The sequence below is a fragment of the Aethalodelphis obliquidens genome, unplaced genomic scaffold, assembly GCF_003676395.1.
Source record: "Aethalodelphis obliquidens isolate GAN/ISIS:26980383/991018 unplaced genomic scaffold, ASM367639v1 scaffold116, whole genome shotgun sequence".
Lineage (NCBI taxonomy): Eukaryota > Metazoa > Chordata > Mammalia > Artiodactyla > Delphinidae > Aethalodelphis > Aethalodelphis obliquidens.
This window is the reverse complement of record NW_020838060.1, coordinates 1,449,137-1,470,512: the sequence shown is the minus strand read 5'-3', so window position 1 is coordinate 1,470,512 and position 21,376 is coordinate 1,449,137. Positions and strand designations below refer to the sequence as shown.

Below are 21,376 nucleotides of genomic sequence, written 5' to 3'. Positions count from 1 at the left end.
ATTTGAGATTTCAGTGTTGACTAGATATTTGATATTGAGACTATAAATCTTTTAGGCATATTAATGGTACTATGATTTATTTATTTATTTTAAAATTTGGCCATGCAGCTTGCGGGATCTCAGTTCCCCAACCAGGGATCAGACCCAGCCCCAGCAGTGAAAGCACTGCGTCCTAACCACTGGCTGACCAAGGAATTCTCTATGATTTTTCTTTTTTTTGGTACATGATCTTTTCAAGTCCTTATCTTTTAGAGCTACATAATAAAATATTTATAAATATGATATTAGAGATTAGTTTCAAAATAATATGAAGAAGAGAGGGCATAGATGAAACAAGATTGGTTGATAATTTTTGAAGCTGGGTGATGGATACATGTCTACTCTTTTTTTTTTTTTTTTTTTTTTGCGGTATGCGGGCCTCTCACTGTTGTGGCCTTTCCCGCGGCGGAGCACAGGCTCTGGACGCGCAGGCTCAGTGGCCATGGCTCACAGGCCCAGCCACTTCGCGGCATGCGGGATCTTCCCGGACCGGGGCACGAACCCGTGTCCCCTGCATCGGCAGGTGGACTCTCAACCACTGCGCCACCTGGGAATCCCCATGTCTACTCTTGTATATAATTTTTTTTTTTTGGCCCCAATCAAGGATCAAACCCAGGCCCCCTGAAGTGGAAGCATGGAGTCCTAACCACTGGACTGCCAGGGAATTCCCTACTCTTGTATATAATTAAAATTGATATCTCATTTTAGGAATAGCAAAAAAGGAATCACTACAGTCTTGATTTAGAGATTCATAGTTGTAATATGATGAAAGTTTGCCCCTTTACTTGGTTACAATATATGATTCTCAAATTTACTACCTGTGCAAGTTTTCCTCTTGATGTAGCATGGTGTTCCCTATGTGCTGGCTTTTAATTTCTGGAATTCAGGTTTTTACCTGGCACTTTTTCAGAAGAAATGAAAATGTCCCAAAACTGAGTAAGGATTGAAGTTCAATGTAAGGTTTTTGGTTTTGTTATTTATTTGGCTGCGTCTGGTCTTAGTTGCGGTTCATGGGATCTTTCCTTGTGGCCTGCAAGTTTCTCTCTAGTTGTGGTGTGCGGGCTCTGGAGTGTGCAGCCTCAGTAGTTGTGGTGCATGGGCTGTAGAGCATGAGGGCTTAGTAGTTGCAGCTGCGGGCTTAGTTGCCTTGTGGCATGTGGGATCTTAGTACCCTAACCAGGAATCGAGCCTGCGTCCCCTACATTGGAAGGTGGATTCTTTTTTTTTTTTAATAAATTTATTTATTTTATTCATTTTATTTTTGGCTGTGTTGGGTCTTCGTTGCTGCGTGCAGGCTTTCTCTAGTTGCTGTGAGCAGGGGCTACTCTTCATTGCAGTGCGTGGGCTCCTCATTGCGGTGGCTTCCTTGTTGCGGAGCACGGGCTTTAGGTACACGGGCTTCAGTAGTTGTGGCACGTGGGCTCAGTAGTTGTGGCTCATGGGTTCTAGAGCGCAGGCTCAGTAGTTGAGGCGCACAGGCTTAGTTGATCCGCGGCATGTGGGATCTTCCTGGACCAGGACTCGAACCCGTGTCCCCTGCATTGGCAGGTGGATTCTTAACCACTGGACCACCAGGGAAGTCACTGTTTGTTTTTGCATGTGAGATGTATTCCAAGCCTATGAGTACATTTATCCTTTATAGCAAAATAATAGGGTAGAGAGGGGAAAATTCCAGATTTTTCTTTTTCTTGTGAGAAATTAAGTTGAAGGTTTGGTGTAGAAAGAAATTAAACATGAGTAGACTGATAGTTTGGGAAGATTTACCTATTTAGTAATTCCTGTCTTCTTTGATCAAATATAGTTGAAAGGTGGTTATAGGCCATGGATCACTTGGAATACCGCAGAGAAAGATGGTGTTCCTTGAGCATCTTGGTAGAGATATTAAATATAGCATTTCATTATATTAATGAAGATTCCTTTTTGATAGCTGGAAAACTACTGAAGGGTGCTAAATTTGCATTTTTTAATTTTAAAGTTTATAAGGAATTTAATTCAGGTTGATACCTCTATTGTGGTATGGCCCATCTTTTCAACAGAGTTAATTTTTTGACCCTGAGCTATAGGTGCTGAAATGAAAGGAATGATCACATTCTGAGATAGAAGAGGCTAGATCAGAAATAAGGCTAGATCTGAGATAGAAGAGGCTAGATCAAAAACAGTTCCAAATAAACTGTTTGGAAAACTTGGTTTCAGTGTCTTTCAGAGATGTTTTGCTGTGAGTCATAAAATATGCTCAGTCAGCAGATTTATTATTTTCCGAGTTGTCAGACCTTGTTGGTTAACTGTCTTCTCCATTGTAAAAACCTTGAAAAATATTTTCTAAGTGTAATTTTCTTTCCATTTTGAATCTTTTAATTTACATTGGTTGTCTTGGCAGAGCTTATATCTGAGGAGTTATTTTTCTTTCTCACTTGGTCAAAAGTAGTTAGGACATAAACATTCTTCTTTGCCATCGTTTCACATCTGCCTTTTCCACTCTGTTTCTTAGAATACCTTGTTCATGGTAGGAATAATATAATTTGACTCCCGTCAGATGGAAGAATCTTTCATTATTTTTATTAGTCTTCATTGTTTGACGGGATAAAACGTGAACTCAGTCTTTTATGATACTATAAATAGTTGAGGTAAAAGACCAGCCTGTGGATGTGCTATTAAAATATCCATAAGCATGACATTGAAAACCACAATTTGCATTCAGATAGCTCTGCTTATTCCCAAGGAAAGTTTTCTACAGATTGCTCAGCGTATGTATGGAGAGTTTGCTTGCAGCTGGTCACAGCTAAAAGAAGGTCCTTGAAAACCGTCTGTAGAGGTTATCCACAGTTTATATTCATTCTGCTGGATGTTTGATAGTATGCATTAATTGTCTGTTGGCTGTGGGCTCTAAGAAAGTTACACAGCAAACAAAGAACAATAGTATAAAATTAAGCAGTTAGAAAAGAGTTGTTTAGAATGTTACCTCTTTCAGTGGAACTAGACTGGAAAATACAAAAGTGTGTTGTGTAGTCTTGACTCAAAGAATGCCTTTGATATGGATTTGGCTTCTTTTTAATTCGGTTTCTGGCTAGCATTGTCTTTTGTATATGTAAATTAAATACAAAACTAAGAAAATTTAAGTTGACACTTTAGAGCTTTTTCTTACCCTGCTCATACCTTCTTTCCTTTGTGGTTTTGGTTTGGGAACACAGAAGTAATTAAAATAGAATATTAGAGACCAGTTAGAATCAAATGAAGCACTTTACCCATTAAAACTGTGGGCACATCTTCTTTATCCATTCATCCGATGATGGGCACTTAGGTTGTTTCCATCTCCGGGCTATTGTAAATAGAGCTGCAATGAACATTTTGGTACATGACTCTATTTGATTTATGGTTTTCTCAGGCTATATGCCCAGTAGTGGGATTGCTGGGTCATGTGGTAGTTCTTTTTGTAGTTTTTTAAGGAACCTCCATACTGTTCTCCATAGTGGCTGTACCAATTCACATTCCCACCAGCAGTGCAGGAGTGTTCCCTTTTCTCCACACCCTCTCCAGCATTTATTGTTTCTAGATTTTTTGATGATGGCCATTCTGACTGATGTGAGATGATATCTCATTGTAGTTTTGATATACAATGGAATATTACTCAGCCATAAAAAGAAACGAAATTGAGCTATTTGTAATGAGGTGGATAGACCTAGAGTCTGTCATACAGAGTGAAGTAAGTCAGAAAGAGAAAGACAAATACCTAATGCTAACACATATATATGGAATTTAAGGGGAAAAAAATGTCATGAAGAACCTAGGGGTAAGACAGGAATAAAGACACAGACCTACCTACTGGAGAACGGACTTGAGGATATGGGGAGGGGGAGGGGGAGCTGTGACAAAGCGAGAGAGAGGCATGGACATATATACACTACCAAACGTAAGGTAGATAGCTAGTGGGAAGCAGCCGCATAGCACAGGCATATCAGCTTGGTGCTTTGTGACCGCCTGGAGGGGTAGGATAGGGAGGGTGGGAGGGAGGGAGATGCAAGAGGGAAGAGATATGGGAACATATGTATATGTATAACTGATTCACTTTGTTATAAAGCAGAAACTAACACACCACTGTAAAGCAATTATACCCCAATAAAGATGTTAAAAAAAAACAAAAAAAACTGGGCACTTGACTAGCCAACTTACTGCGGCATTGCTGGAATATTTTAAATTTTCAAGGGGACAACGCCATCTGTTGGGCATCTTGCAAAGTAATACTATCAAATTGTAGGGCCCTAACTATTTAAACACAAAGGTTAGGTTGGTTGTTTTGTTTTGGTTTTGCTTTCGGGGTGTGGTGAAAAAATTTCTGAGATACTAAGGGCACCGAGAGTCCTTGCCTTAAAAGTTTTGTTTGAACATTGAGCAGTAATGCTACTTCCACTCCAAGACAAAGAAATTGACTTTTAGTCAACTAATACTGGAGAGCAGCATAGTAATAATAACTCTTTATTTGTATTATAAAGATGAATGTAATTTAAGCAGTGTTTAAGCAGTGTTTTCAAATTAAAGCCTGACTCCCAAAATCATGGTGGAGTTTAAGGTAGTAGCAGGGTTGGAATTAGATTGTGACAAGTGAGGTTCTCACTTAAGTGCAAAAAAGCTCAGTAATCAAGATAAAATACTATTTTAATGTATCATTTTTATGCTATTATTTTTATTTTATTTACATTTAAATTTCACCAAACACAGAGCTCAAGTATATCCTGGCCCTTTGTTCAGATTCTTGAAATAAAGATAAATGGACAGACAGCTTTAAGGATGCAATGTATTTTACATTGCACAATATATTAAATGATTGGAGAAAATTTAGAGGGTGGTATAACTATATACCTTTATACATTTAGTAGCACAAATATAGGGACAAGCCATGCAATTGAGGAAAAACCCGTTAAGGACTGAACAGAGAGGTCTTGGTTGCTGACAGAATCTCCCCTTGACTTCAGACTTGAGACAAACCAAGGAGTCTATCAGTATACAAAAACCACTGAGTTCAGAACAGTAACAACAGGATAGATATTAAGGAACTGGCTCTTGCCAATTAGGATTGTGGGGGCCAGTCTGAAGCAAGCAGGGTTGGCTGGAGGCTGGAAATGTTGCAGCTCAAGTCCAGAATCAGTAGAACAGCAGTCTAGAGACAGAATGGTTAGCGCTTTCTTCAAAAATTCCCGGTTTTCCAAACAAGTTCCTAGGGTACTTTCCTCAAACAGCAAATGTATCATTTTTGAAAGCTCAATATTAATGCAAAAAATTTCATAATGAGCAAAATATCAATTTTAAATAAAGCAGGATCTGACCCTCCACTTGCATGATTCGCCTCACCCTAATCCCAGCCCTGGGTATTATAGATTAAATTTTCATAACCCTAATTATTAAATAATTTGCTGTGGACTCTTCCACATTAATTTTTTTTTTTCAAGAATAAAAGTTATACTTCTGGAACCTTGGAAATGGGGGGAGGTTAGGGGAAATGGTAGAGGGAGCACAAGGGAATAGGTTACCAATAGATTCAGGAATCTGATTCCATATTTTATATAAAATTATTTCTCCCATTCTGAGGTCAATATCTTATTCAATCTTCTTTTTCTTGTAGCATGGCGGACACCGACCTCTTTATGGAATGTGAGGAGGAGGAGTTGGAGCCATGGCAGAAAATCAGTGATGTCATTGAGGATTCTGTAGTTGAGGATTATAATTCAGTGGATAAAACTACTACAGGTAACAAAAATTCTTTTGCTCTTAGATCATTGTTATATTGACTGAATTGAATGGCATTTTTGTTAAGAAAGTGCGAGGTGGAAGAAGACTTCAAGAATCCAGGGTTGCTTCACTGTGGCACTGGTGCTACCTTTTTCCACTGTGCTCTGGTCTGTAAGTGCTTTGGTTTCCTTGTACATAAAGCTAAAAACACATTTAATAAATTGAAAACATTGAGAATTGGATTAACCAATGTTTATCAAACACATAAGCAATCCTCTTACCAAATGATGTATGAACAAGAATGCAAAGGTGTGTGTCAGTGCTCATTTATATACCCAGTCAAAAACAGGTTCCCATAGTCTTGGGGGATTTTTTGTTTGTTTTACTTGAACTTGGTTTCCTTTGTGAGCTGAGCAGAATTCGCTTCGTGTCTGCCTCCATGGACAGTTTACAAACTTAGGCTTGTTAGCTTCTCTTTCAAAAAGGTGATGTTGCAGGGTCAAATTCTAGATTGCCCTGAATTCAGAAACTGAGTGGTAGTTCTTTTCCCCTCTAAATTGTATCTGTTGCTCTTTTAATTTTTTTATCTTTCCTGCCTTGAGAACTGAAGATGGCATTGGTTTGGGCTGAAACAGGACAGTTCAGGGTCTTGTGGACGGCTTACTAATGCATGGTTATGAATACCAGTAGTGGAGATAATAAGCCTTTGAATTCTAGAGGTTTGCTTGTGCTATATAAGCAAAACAGTAAAATCCGGGTTCAGTGAGCTCATAATCTAACTTAATTTACCAGGAAATGTGAGGCTAAGAAGAAGGCATTGTGTCTAATTTGTGGTGTGAGGGACACATAGGAGAAATCAGATGAACAGTTGGATTTACGAATAAAGCAGGAAAGTTTTTGGCTATAGAGACCCACAGTAAGATGAAAAGGGAAGATTAGAACAGTATCCTTTAGTGTCATCTGTCCCTGTCTCCAAGTGACTGTGCCTCCCCTTCCCCACAGTTTCTGTGAGCCAGCAGCCTGTCTCGGCTCCAGTGCCCATCGCTGCCCATGCTTCTGTTGCTGGGCACCTCTCTACATCCACCACCGTTAGTAGCAGCGGGGCACAGAACAGCGACAGTACAAAGAAGACTCTTGTCACACTAATTGCCAACAACAATGGTAAGTGGGATTATTGGGAAATTCTTCCTGGGCTAGAGGGGTGAGAGACTAAAAAAGGTCTTAGGAACAGCTGTACCTGTTCAGTTTTAGGTACTGATGTGGTTCTGCTGGTGTTGGAGTGAGTTTAGTCCTGATTCTCTGTTACGGAAGTAAGTGGTGCTGTTCCTTCTGATTTAGTGCTGAATCGATGCTAGTGTTTCAAGTCAGAGGACAGCTGAGTCTTTTTGCTGATAATTTCTAGGAAAGAAAATGTAAACCCCAAATTCCTAACTATTAAAGAGATGTATGGGGGGCTTGTTTGATTGTTTATGTTTTTTAATTAGAAGAGCCCCACTAGTCTGCTAAGAATTCTCCGAGGGCAGCTTTGTTCCATATTTTCTTTGGCAGATTCATTTGGTTATTGGTTCCTGGGTATGAAAAATAGGATAGGGTTGTTGTCTACCTGAAGAAATGGTGAAAGAGAAGTGTTTTTTAGTGAGTTTATTGACTAGAGAAGTTATATAGTATTGGTTTCTGTTTCATTTCTGATGACTGTTTCTACATTCTGAAAGTGAGTTACTGGCAAGTTATGTCTCAAGATTCATGTGTAGAATAAGCACCTTCATAGAATCATTGCATTGCTATAAAGGACTTATTTAATTCCTTTAGCTTTATTAATACAAGAATAATATATGCATTGTAGAAAAAGTGGACAGTAAAAAAAAAACAAAACAATTTTTAACTGTAATCTCACTACCTGGAGATAACTGTTTGTAACTTACTCTGTACATATATGTACTTTTATGTACATTTATATGCTATGTGCAGTGATTCACTTTTTATAAAAATAGATCCATACAGATTGTACTTGCTTTTTTCCCTCAATATGTAGTGAATATCTTCTCATTTTAATAAATCTTTTTGTAACATTTTGATGACTATTTCCCGTTGTTTGGCTAACTGTTATTAGCAGTAGGTTGTAAAGCTGTGTACTACTACTTTAAAGGGCTATTGTGAACATCTCTGTCTCTCTTGTCTCTCTTGTCTTTTCTCACATCCATAGTTCTGAGAATACATTTCTAAATGTCAAATTGTTGGATCAAAGGTTATCACAATTTTTAAGGATTTTGATCAATATTTTTCCTGGATTGGCCATCTAGAAATGTTGTATCCATTTACATTTCCATTAGAGGTGCACCTGGTGTTCTTAGTGTTGGATATAACCATTTACCTCCCTTATTGTTGGACATTTACTACAATCCCATTTTTTTGTGATTACAAACAGTGCTGCAGTGAACATTCTCAGACATTGTATCTGTGCCCACTGTGTAAGCATATCTGTAATGTAAAGTGAGATTGCTGGGTCAGGCATTTAAAATTTGTTAGCGTCAAATTGCCATAATAGATTGCTCTACATAAGTGGATACTGAAAAAATAAAATTTTTTAAATTTATTTATTTTGGCTGTGCTGGGTCTTTGTTGCAGCTCATAGGCTCTTCGGTGCAGTATGCGGGCTTAGTTGCAGTATGTGGGAAGTTGTGGTGCACGGGCTCCCTAGTTGCAACGCGCAGGCTCTAGAGCACGTGGGCTCAGTAGTTGCATTGTGCAGGCCTAGTTGCAGTATGTGGGATCTTAGTTCCCTGACCAGAGACTGAACCCAGGCCCCCTGCATTGGGAGCTCAGAGTCTTAACCACTGGACTACCAGGGAAGTCCCTGAAAAAATAATTTTTATCACATGAAAAATCCTTAGAATTTTTTTTAAACCTATAGTGACCCTCATATATATAAAGATGAGGAACCTCTATCTAGAGATTTTCTCATTTTTACAGATGCAGAAACCAAGGCGTGGAGAGTCTAAATAATGTACTTAAGGTCAAATAGTAAGCGACTAAACTGGATTTGAATTATTTAGACTGCAAAACTTGTGGCCTTCCCACTGTATTATACTACTTTCCTATGTTTCTCTTAATATAAGCTGTCAAAGTGCTATTAGCCACCAGTTTAGCTGAATTTTTCTTTGATCCCAGCATTCCAAGGCCCATGATGAGCATCTCATGACACACTGATGTGACCTACTCTCTTTGAATGGACCCTTGATTCCTGTGGCCTGTGTACAAAAATTTTTTGAAATATGAAAACGGATTTTATTTACTTTAGAAAGCCCTAGTATTCAAATTAAAATGTTAACCTGTGTTCATGGTTTAAAAAAAAGTGGGGGGCTTCCCTGGTGGCGCAGTGGTTGAGAGTCCGCCTGCCGATGCAGGGGACACGGGTTCGTGCCCCGGTCCGGGAAGATCCCACACGCCGCGAAGCAGCTAGGCTCGTGAGCCATGGCTGCTGAGCCTGCACGTCCAGAGCCTGTGCTCCACAATGGGAGAGGCCACAACAGTGAGAGACCCGCATACCGGAAAAAAAAAAAAAAAAAAAAACTGGTAACCACAGTTACGTATGTCTTGTGTGTTCATCCAAAAATTCTTTCATGCTGGGAGTTCCCTGGTGGTCCAGTGGTTAGGACTCCGTGCTTTCACTGCCGAGGGCCTGGGTTCAATCCCTCGTTGGGGAACTAAGATCCTGTAGGCCATGCAGTGTGGCCAAAAAAAGGGGGAGGGGGCTCAAAACTTCTTTTATGCGTAGATAAGCACACAATTGTGTGACTTTCTAAAATCAGATACTCTTGAAGTGCCAGCGTTATTCATTATAGCCCAGAATTGGAAACAACCTAAGATGTTGAATGAATAAGCAAAATGTGGGACTTCCCTGGTGGCGCAGTAGTTAAGAATCTGCCTGCCAATGCAGGGGACACGGGTTTGATCCCTGGTCCGGGAAGATCCCACATGCCATGGAGCAACTAAGCCCGTACGCCACAACTACTGAGCCTGCGCTCTAGATCCCAAGAGCCACAACTGCTGAGCCTGAGTGCCAGAACTACTGAAGCCCGTGCACCCAGAGCCCGTGCTCTGCAACAAGAGAAGCCACCGCAATGAGAAACCTGCACACTGCAACGAAGGGTAGCCCCCACTCGCTGCAACTAAAGAAAGCCCGCACGCAGCAACGAAGACCCAACACAGCCAAAAATAGATAGATAGATAGGTAGATAGATAGATATCAAAAAGGCCACATATATGACCCCATTGTTATGAAATGCCCATAATAGACAAATCTGTAGAGACAGAAAGTTAGATTGTTCGTTGCCAGGGCTGGGGGGAGGAGAATGGGGAATAACTGCTAATGGGTGTAAGGTTTCTTTTTGAGGTGCTGAAAATGTTCTGGAATTAAATAATGGTGATGATTGCACAAACCTTGTGAATACACTAAAAGCCTCTAAATTGTACACTTTAAATGGGTGATAAAATATGTATGGTATGTGAATTATATCTCAATAAGGCTTTTTTCTTTAACAGTGTTAGGAATAAAATTTTAGAACATTTTTACTATTTTTGCTGTTCTTCAGAATCCACCACTCAGCATTTAGAAATTATTCCTATAGTTCTGACTGATCATATGTTTGCATTGGAAAGGAACATTATGAAGTGAAATGAACCACTGCTTAATTCTGAGCTGTGAATGATATGAATTTAATGTTATACATTTTTTACTGTAATTATGATTTTCAATTCCTGTTTGGCCCATTTCAACTCCATTTAGCCCTCTTATCTCTGGGGTTTAAGGCTGTGTAAGTGAACTTAAAAGAATGAAGAAAAAAAAATCAAGACCTTCAGATTTGTAAAACAAACAGAACATGTTGTGAGAGAAGCTGCTAAATCTTCTATTATTTAATCAGTTTATGGCTGAGGTACCTAGTTTATTGGAGAACAAACTTACAGGTAGGGGATTGGTCAGATAATTCTTTTAAAGGCTTTTTTTTTTTTTTTTTTTTGTGGTACGCGGGCCTCTCACCGTTGTGGCCTCTCCCGTTGCGGAGCACAGGCTCCGGACGCGCAGGCTCAGCGGCCATGGCTCACATGCCCAGCTGCTCCGCATGTGGGATCTTCCCGGACCGGGGCACGAACCCGTGTCCCCTGCATCGGCAGGCGGACTCTCAACGACTGCGCCACCAGGGAAGCCCGTTTTTAAAGGCTTTTTTAAGTCTCAGGGTTCTAACTTCCTCTTTCATTCTCTGGAAATAGAACTTCATAAGACCTTTGAATTGTCAGAATTTCTTTTAGGAAAGACTTAATAAGAATGCAGAAATCATTAAAAACAACTCATTTGTTAGAATTGGAATTATTATAATTCATTAGAATTATAAGAATGAATTTATAGAATACATTAAATAAATATTTACTGTGTGACTTTAATTTACCCAGTGTGACTTGCCGTATGCTGGTTTTTGCTTTCAATTGAATTGTAAACCTAGTCTAGGCTTAGAAACCTACTTTTTTGTTTGCACTTTATTTTTGGAAAGGTCCTAACAATCCACCAAAATTCAAACATGACCCTGAGGTCAGAGAGAATATTTGCAGAAAATGCTTGTGTTAACATTCTTTATAGTAGTAGAGTATGTGTAGATTTCATGGGAACAAGGCCTGTCTTTTGAGACTTGCTAATGCTGGTTGATTTCACATAAATGCAAAAAATTTTCCATCCTTCCCTTCCTATATTTAGTTGAGATGTTGAGTCAGTGATTATCTTAAGAATTCTTAGGCTTAGATAAATAACAGATAATTTATTTTCTTTTACCCTAGCAGTTAAAATAGTGAATAGAAAATACATGCTTTTGCTTAGTCAATATTTTCAACCGTAAATTGCAGAGTAGTAAAAAAGAGATGGATGGGGAACCTATAGATTAAAAGAGATTGAAGAGGTATGTCATCAGTTATACTTTATGAACCCTTTTGTAACATAATTCAAACAAAAAAATGTAATTGTCAATTTGAATTCTAACTGGGTATTTGATATTAAAGAATTGTTCATTCATTCATTCATTGATTTATTGCCGCACAGTGTGGCATGTGGGATCTTAGTTCCCCCACCAGGGATGGAACCCGTGCCCCCTGCAGTGGAAGTGCAGAGTCCTAACCACTGGACTGCCAAGGAAGCTCCCAAGAATTGTTGTATATATTTAACTTTATTGAGGTATAATTGACAAATAAAATTGTAAGATATTTAATGTGTACATTGTGGTGATTTGGTATATGTATGCATTGTGCAAGGATTCCCACTATCTAGTTAATTAACACATCCATCACCTCACATATTTATCCTCTTTTGGGGGTAGGGATAGGGGGTAGTGAGAACATTTAAGTTCTGTTCTCTCAGCAAACTTCAATTATATCATACAGTATTATCCACTATAGTTACAGAAGTATTATAATATTTTTTTTAGGATTGATAATGGTGTTGATATTTCCTCTTTTTTAAAGTCCTTTTAGAGATATATGCTGAAATATTTATAGATGAAGTGATATGATCTGAAGCTTGTATCAACATAATATGGGAGCTGGTAAGAGAATGGGAAGTATAGATGAAACAAGATTGACCTTAAGTTGATAATTATTGAAGCTGATATAGGTACATAGAGATTTATTATAGTGTTCTATTTTTATATGTATTTGAACATCTCCATAATAAAATACTTAAGTTAAAAATGTAGAGAGAGAGAGTCAATAAATTGCCAGTGTAATTAGCATAGCTAGAATTTGGAATTTTTTATCTGTCAGCATCTATAATTACTAGTCTGCTGGCCCAGTAACTATGAGGGTCTAGTCCACTGATGGACTCTCAGTTTCTGGGAGAACATGGGACAATTCAAGGTTGGCCCATTAATAGCCACCTGTATACCCACTTTGGTGGTCTAGCTCTGTAGCTAACTATAGTGACACCATTTGTCAAGTGGAACTTAAAGCTTCAGGGGAGTCCATCCCATTCTGGTGATTTGAGGTAAAAAAGTTGCAGTATTTTGCTTGAATCTTTGATTTAGGTATTGGGTTGGCCAAAAAGTTCCTTTGGTTTTAAAATAAAAATAAAAGACACATTTTTCATTTTCACCAAGAACATTATTGAACAACGTATTCACCATTTTGTTCCACTACCTTCTGCCATTTTTCAGGCAACTTCATAATTCCATCTTCCCAAAACTTTTTATCTTTTTGAGCAAAGAACTGTTCCAGGTACCTTTTACAGTCTTCCAGGGAATTGAAATTTTTTCCATTAAGAGAATTTTGTAAAGACTGAAATAAATGGAAATCCGAAGGTGCAATGTCTGGTGAATACAGTGGATGAATCACAACTCCCCAGCCAAGCTGTAACAGTTTTTGCCTGGTCATCAAAGAAACATGCAGTCTTGTGTTATCCTGATGGAAGACTATGCATTTTCTGTTGACTAATTCTGGACACTTTTTGTCGAGTGCTGCTTTCATTTGGTCTAATTGGGAGCAGTACTTGTTGGAATTAATCGTTTGGATTTCCAGAAGGAGCTCATAACAGAGGACTCCCTTCCAATCCCACCATATACACAACATCGCCGTCTTGGGATGAAGACCGGCCTTTGGTGTGGTTGGTCCTGGTTCATTTTGCTTGCCTCACGATCTCTTCCGTTCCACATTATTGTACACTATCCACTTTTCATCGCCCATCACAATTTTTCCGTTTTAAAAATGGAATATTTTTGTTGCATTTAAGTAGAGAATCGCATGCAGAAATAAGGTCAAGAATGTTTTTTTCACCTAACTTATGTGGAACCCAAACATCAAAGCGATTAACATAACCAAGCTGGTGCAAGTGATTTTCAGTGCTTGATTTAGATATTTGGAGTATGTCGGCTATCTCCCGCGTGATATAATGGTGATTGTTCTCAGCTAATGTCTGGATTTGATCGCCGTCAACTTCAACTGGGCTACCCAGCCGTGGAGCGTTGTCCAGCGAGAAATCTCCAGCACGAAACTTCACGAACCAATTTTGACAACGTTTGATCAGTCACGGCACCTTCTCCATACACTGCACAAATCTTTTTTTGCATATCAGCGTTTTTACCTTTCTTGAAATAATAAAGCATAATATTGCCAAAAATGTAAATTTTTTTCTTCCATCTTCAGTATTAAAATGGCTACACAAAAAGTCAACAATCTTGATAAGTTTTTTTTAAATGCACACTATGGCAGCTGTCCCAATACAATCTAACAAAATTGTTTTGAATGAAGTTAAAGACAACTAAGTGCTACTAGAGCCATCTTACAGAAAAAAAGAATGTGCTTTTTGGCAAAGCCAATGTTTTGGCTCTCTGAAATAGAATTTCTGTTTTGGAGTATTCTTTGTAAATCAGGAAACTTAGTGTAAATGATTTTTTAGCCAATTGTAGCAAATACAGGACTTAAAAACATTACAAAATTACTTTTAACACACATGAAAAAGAATTTAAAATATTTCAAAAAAATTAGCCAGTTTTTTAATATTTATGATATTTGTTACTATTTATTAATGAATGAATCTTCTTAAGTCATATCAGTTTTACTTGGTGTTGATTAGTTTTGGCCAGGTCTTTTCTTTATCAGTTCTGATGACATAAAGAAGGTAGCCTGTCAGTCTCTGTGTTCCCATACCTATTAAAGACAATGGATGTTTAGAGAATCTGTTGCATTTCTGAGATTTGATGCGCTAGGAAGAGATCCCATTTTTTAGATTCTGTGTACTTGCTGAATTAATGTTTGTAGATGAATATTCCTCTTTTTAAACTATAAGGTGGATTAGCTAACAACAAATTACATTCTGATAAAATAGGTTTTTACCTAGTTAAAATGTGGGGAAGGAACTTATATCTTACTTTGTTTTGCTGATTTGGTATGGGGAGATTATTTGTGGTCACTTAAATCATCAGAGTCAAAGTGATAGCCATGTAGAAGTCTTACTGTGTGTGTTACGACATCCCTAGTTAAGATATATGGGGGAGATTTTAGTGAACTTTCCCCTTCTGTGTATTTTTCTGTTAGTTGTAGCTTTGGGTGAAGCTTAAATATTTGGTAAGTTTGCTGACATTAAACCTGAGGTGAGTGACAGTCTTGGATATCTTGATATATGGGAACACCATTTATCTAAGACCATTGTGTTGCTTATAATGGTGGGTTTATTTTCTCTTACATTGTTTTTTTTTTTCCTCTTCCCTTTAGCTGGCAATTCTTTGGTCCAACAAGGTGGACAGCCGCTCATCCTAACCCAGAATCCAACCTCAGGTCTGGGTACAATGGTTACTCAACCAGTATTGAGGCCTGTCCAGGTCATGCAGAATGCCAATCATGTGACTAGTTCCCCTGTGGCCTCACAACCAATATTCATCACTACACAGGTAAATAGGACTCTGAATTCTACTGAATTCAGACATGGTAGAGGAGAGAAAGACTATGGGAACCTTTGAAGGCTATGACTTAAGTCTTTATCATCATTAGAAATGGTTCTAAGTCCTGTCTTTTGATTTGGCTTTCTCATTAGCTAGTTTTTAATTTGATACTGACTTTAGTAGAAAGCCCAACATAGTGTACAGCTGGGTAATCTCCTCTTTATACCCCTGGAGGGCTATTAAGTAATTTGATTGAGGTCTAGGCAGGAAAGAGTGGGAAGCTTGCATTAGGAAGCCTTAACACTTGGTCCTCAAGGGTTCTTACCCTTTGCTTGGGCTATTTTTCTTAAAATGGGGTGAGTTAGTTGACTTATGGAAATATACATGCAAGATTGGTGAAGTGCCGGCAGATCTTTGGAAGAGAAGGAAGATGACTTATTTGATATAAATGTGAATTGGAGTTGAAAGCCTAATGCTGGTATGGAATGTAAAGGCAAATGCTTTTTTCTGCCTTGTCTAACAAATTTCCCAGAGGTGTATGGCCTTTGAAGTGGACTTTGGGAACAGTTTCGTACAATTGTTTGTATGTTGAATCACTCCAGTGAATACTGTTAGTGTCATTTTTTTGCATTCTATGCCTTTAGCAATTGAGGGGCCAGTTTGTGGATGAGTTTTTTTTTGTTTTTTGTGGGTTTTTTGCGGTATGCGGGCCTCTCACTGTTGTGGCCTCTCCCGTTGAGGAGCACAGGCTCCAGATGCGCAGGCTCAGCGGCCATGGCTCACGGGCCTAGCTGCTCTGCGGCATGTGGGATCTTCCCGGACTGGGGCACGAACCCGTGTCCCCTGCATCGGCAGGCGGACTCTCAACCACTGCGCCACCAGGGAAGCCCCTGTGGATGAGCTTTTTAAGCTGAGGTTCTCTTAAGACAAGAAGTAGGTTTTCATTTTTGTTCATATGTACCAAAGCTCATTCTCCAGTTTTAATATTTGCCACTCACAAGTTTGCCAGAAGTCCAAAATTTCTCCATCTCAGTCATTTAAAAGCTCTAGTTCTAGAGAGAGAATCATTAGGTAAGGGTGTGGGCATTTTTTTGGATATAGGTCTTAATGCAGTCTCTGCTAGTGTTAGCTGATCTCCATGTTAAAGATCATTTTGCTTTTTAATGCAGGGATTTCCTGTAAGAAATGTCCGGCCTGTACAAAATGCAATGAATCAGGTTGGGATTGTGCTGAACGTACAGCAAGGCCAAACAGTTAGACCAATTACACTAGTCCCAGGTAAGGAAAAATGTCTACCCATTTGGAATAAACCAGCATCCAGAAGACTTGTTTTTGTTGTCTCAAAATATTCAAGGTCATTTAAAAAGTGTATTTAAGGGAAATCTAAAACTACAAAAATCATATTGGTTTAAGCCCCATTTTTAAAAAACTCTAACCTTTGGCCAGGGTGGTGGTTTTATTTTTTAACCTTTACCACCCTTCATAAGGCAGTAAAACAGGGTTTATATAGTTATTTTTCTGTTTCTGCTGTTTTATTCAGCTATTAAGTTTGTTATCCTGAAGAACTATTATTAATGCAAACTCCCAAATTCTGTATTCCTTATAAGTCTACTCACTTACATGGTGGGATTATAAAATTATTTTGCTTTACTTTTATAGCATAGATTTGGAATATAAATTAAACAAATGGCATATCCTTTGAGGATAAATATTGACAATGGCTAGTTTTTTTTTTTAAGAAACCAAATTGAAAGATAATTTTTAAAAATCTTGTAATTTTCCCCCAGTTCCATATTTAGTGTCTATAAGTTTACTACAATTCAGGCCAAAAAAGGGTATCTTAATTTAGTTGTAGTAAAGGTATCTCTGTAGCTTGTCTTCCTAAGCTTTTGTTGTTGTTCTCAGAGCCCATAGGGGTTTTTGGCCTTCAGTCTCATGAGCCTATCCTATCTAGTTCTGATATTTCTTAAATGTTTGTCAGTGAAATTGTCTATAGTTGAGCCAGGAGACTCACCTTTGGGACATCCTAGTAGAATGGCATAGTCTGTCTTCTATTTGAGTTTGTATAAGAGAATGAAAGACTCCTTTAGTATTCTGAGAAAGATCACTTTTTTCAGAGCCAGCTCTGCCCTTTGGCCTATATATACCCATACTGCTTCCCACTCTAGACCTATTATTCTCTTCCAATAACAGAGGTCAAGCTACTCATGATTGTATTCTTGGAATAGAAAAGGCAGTGTGGTAAGGTGTTCTGGGAGGAGTTGCTGGGACTCTTCTTTCACTTTAATGTTTTCAGGGCTGATTACTAAGGCTAACTTGTTTTATCAGTTTGTGATACCTGTTGTCTTAGACATTAGAATCTATGCTTCCCTTGGGAACCTGACAGTCACCAATTAGTTTGGGGAGATAATCTTTTCCTATTCCAGTATTTCCAGTAAAGACATGGGGAATGTATTATAGGTGAGCTCGTTGACCAAGATTTGGTATTTTTGTCTCTCTTTTGAAGCCCCAGGTACCCAGTTTGTTAAGCCGACAGTTGGAGTCCCACAAGTGTTCTCTCAGATGACCCCTGTGAGGCCAGGCTCCACAATGCCTGTGCGGCCCACCACCAACACCTTCACCACCGTCATCCCAGCCACTCTCACAATTCGAAGCACCGTCCCACAGTCCCAGTCCCAGCAGACCAAGTCCACTCCCAGCACTTCTACCACTCCCACTGCCACACAGCCGACCTCATTGGGGCACCTTGCTGTTCAACCTCCAGGCCAGTCCAACCAGACTCAGAATCCCAAACTAGGTGAGGCTTGGGAAGAGGAGATGGCAGAGCTGGGATGGGTGGTGGGTGGAGAACAGATGATTATCACTTGGCCAACAAAGCTCCCTCCTTCCCCTCTCCACCTGCAGTGAGCATTGCCAGCTTTGTCACTGTGAAGCGACCTGGGGTTACAGGTGAAAATAGCAATGAAGTGGCCAAACTGGTGAATACCCTTAACACCATCCCTTCCCTGGGCCAGAGTCCTGGGCCAATGGTGGTATCCAACAACAGCTCTGCGCATGGCTCTCAGAGAACCAGCGGGCCTGAGTCTTCAATGAAAGGTACGATAACCAGAAAGACTCTGGGCAGCCAGTCATTCAAAAACATTAATAAAGTATTTGTTGTATCAGAACTCTATACTATGAAATAGAGAAATAAAATAAGGTATAGTTGCTATAGTGTGTTCTCACAGAAACTTTAATGCAGTAAAGAGGATCGCCACTTGTGAAAAGTGTAACTAAATCAGCCAGAAGGAGTTTTGTGTTAATTGTTCTTTGGAGATTAGTAAAATGGATTGGTTGATCAGAGATCAGTGGGATAATCAAAAGATAGTTCATGGAGGAGGTGGATTTCTGAACAAGATTTTATTTTAGTTTTTAATTTAATTTATTTATTTTTGGCCGCATTGGGTCTTCATTGCTGCACGCGGGCTTTCACTAGCTGCGGCGAGTGGGGGCTATCTTCATTGCGGTACACAGGCTTCTCACTGCAGTGGTTTCTCTTGTTGCGGAGCACGGGCTCTAGGCTCATGGGCTTCAGTAGTTGTGGCTTGCGGGCTCTAGAGCGCAGGCTCAGTAGTTGTGGCGCACAGGCTTAGTTGCTCTGCGGCATGTGGGATCTTCCCAGACCAGGGATTGAACCCATGTCCCCTGCATTGGCAGGCAGATTCTTAACCACTGCACCACCAGGGAAGTCCCTGAACAAGATTTTAAAGTTGATACTTAGTAGAGAGGTTTTCAGATGTAGAAGGATATGAGCATAAGGATTTTCAACGGTCTGGAGCAGGGCTTGACAGACTTTTTCTGTAAAGGACCAGATAGTAAATATTTTAGGTTTTATGTACAATATAGTCTTTGTCACAACTACTTAACTCTGCCATTGTGGTACAAAAGCAGCCACAGACAATATGTAAATAATTGAGCTTGACTCTACTCCACTAAAACTATTTATGGATTCTGAATTTTGAGTTTAATTTTCATGTGTCAGAAGATCATTTCTTTTGCTTTTATTTCAACCCTTTAAAAATACGAAAACCTTTAACAAATGGTGTTGAGAAAACTGGATATCCCCAAGCAAAAAAAATGAAGTTGGACCCTTTACCATACACCATATTACAAAAACTAACTCAGTGAACTAAAGACCTAAACAAAAGAACTAAAACCATAAAACTCTTAGAAGAAAGCATAGGGGAAAAGCTTTATGACACTGGGTTTGGCAGTGCTTTCTTGCATATGATACCAAAAGCATAAGCAACAAAAGGAAAAATAAATAAATGGGACTACATCAAAATTTAAAACTTTACGACATCAAAGGGTTAGCGTTAGGGAGAGTGAAAAGGCAACCCACTAAATGGGAGAAAATTTTTTAAGAGTACTTTAAATCATATATCTGATAAGGGCTTAATATCCAGAATATATAAAGAACTTCTACAGCTCAATCAACAACAAAAGAACAAACAATCCAATTAAAAAATGGGCCAAGGAGCTGAATAGAGATTTCTCGAGGTACACAGATGGCCATTAAACACCCAAAAAGATGCTAAACCTCACTCACTAATCATTACGGAAATGCACATCAAAATTACAATAAGATACCGCTTCACACCCATTAGGATAGCTCTTATCCAAAAAAACAGAAAATAATAAGTGTTGGTGAGGATGCAGAGAAATTGGAACCCTCGTACGTTGCGGGTGGGAATGTAAAATGGGGTGATGGTCCCTCAAAAAATGACACATGAAATTACCGTATGTTCCAGCATTCCACTTCGGAGTATATACCCAGAAGAATTGAAAACAGGGACCCAAACAGATATTTGTACCCCCATGTTCACAGCAACATTTCACAATAGCCTAAAGGTAGAAGCATCCCAGATGTCCATCAGCTGATGAATGGATAAACAAAATATGGTATATACATACAATGGTATATTGTTCAGCCTTAAAAAGGAAAGAAATTCTGACACATGCTGCAACACTGATTAACGACATTATGTTAAGTGAAATAAGCCAGATACAAGAGGACAAATACTCTATGAATCCACTTATATGAGGTACCTAGAGTAGTCAGACTCACAGAGACAAGAGAGAATGGCGATTGCTAGGGTCTAGGAGGAGGGGGCAATGGGGAATTATTTAATGGGTGTAGAGTTTCAAGTTTTGCAAGATGAAAAGAGTTTTGGAGGTTGCACAAAAATGTGAATGTTCTTAACTGAACTGAACACTTAAAAATGGTTAAGAGGAAACTTTATGTTAAGTATCTGTTACCACAATTAAAGAAAATCTTATATAACCACCACCACAACAAAAAATGTAAAAGCTGTTCTTAGTTCATGAGGCAAACAGAAACTGGCAGCTGGCTGGATTTGGTCTACTAGCTGTGATTTGCTGACCCCTGGCCTACAGTTAGAAGAATGGTAGAAGGAATGTGCCTCATAGCAGTTTCTCATGCTCGCTTACCAACCTTAATATACCCTTCAGGAAGTGTTTAACCTTTTTCCAAAAGGCCAGTAGTCTTTTTCCAGTATCATCTTATTAATCTTATTGATGTTCTCACTTCCAGTGACCTCTTCCATCCCAGTGTTTGACCTCCAGGATGGTGGACGGAAGATATGTCCACGGTGTAATGCTCAATTCCGTGTTACTGAAGCTTTGAGAGGTCACATGTGTGTAAGTGATCACCTGTGATGGAGATTCAGCTTAAATGGCTACCACTCACTGTATACCTCCTGTAGTGTAGTGTTGGGAGCTTGTGAAGCAAGGACTCTGAAATGGCTTGGAAGCTTTTTAAAGGGTTACTTTCTTTTGGCCTGTTTTAGAATGAACTCAGAAATGTGATAGGATATATTTAAAGACCCTCAAATAGGTCAGAACATATGCGACCTTAATTCCTTAGTTCATAGATTTTGAACTGCACAGGAAGACAGGCCAACTTGGCCTCAGTCCATTTTCTAATTAACCAGTTTCTAATTCTAGTCTTTTCATTTTTTGGTATTAGTCCAGATGCAAAGGTTGAGACTTCTTCCTACCAGGGAGCTCAGAGCCAGGTTATGCTAGTGAGTGGTTAAAGGATCTAAGACAGGAAGAAGTACAAAGTATGGTGTTTGGAGTGGCATATGGCTGTAAATACACACACACACACACACACACACACACACACACACACACACACACAC

The 21,376-nt window shown here is 39.1% G+C and overlaps 1 protein-coding gene across 5 annotated transcripts in view; it reads left to right on the top strand.

Moving 5' to 3' along the window:
• POGZ (pogo transposable element derived with ZNF domain) overlaps positions 1–21,376 on the top strand; it is a 48,245-nt gene that overhangs the window by 11,698 nt on the left and 15,171 nt on the right. For 2 of the 5 annotated variants that reach the window (XM_027097820.1, XM_027097822.1), the window contains exons 2-8: positions 5,654–5,778; positions 6,763–6,921; positions 15,004–15,179; positions 16,340–16,448; positions 17,677–17,967; positions 18,048–18,266; positions 20,764–20,870. In XM_027097820.1, coding sequence (XP_026953621.1) covers positions 5,655–5,778; positions 6,763–6,921; positions 15,004–15,179; positions 16,340–16,448; positions 17,677–17,967; positions 18,048–18,266; positions 20,764–20,870 — 1,185 coding nt within the window. In that variant the 5' untranslated portion in view covers position 5,654. The remainder of the gene's footprint in view (positions 1–5,653; positions 5,779–6,762; positions 6,922–15,003; positions 15,180–16,339; positions 16,449–17,676; positions 17,968–18,047; positions 18,267–20,763; positions 20,871–21,376) is intronic. The other 3 variants (XM_027097821.1, XM_027097824.1, XM_027097823.1) reach the window with 3 other exon arrangements.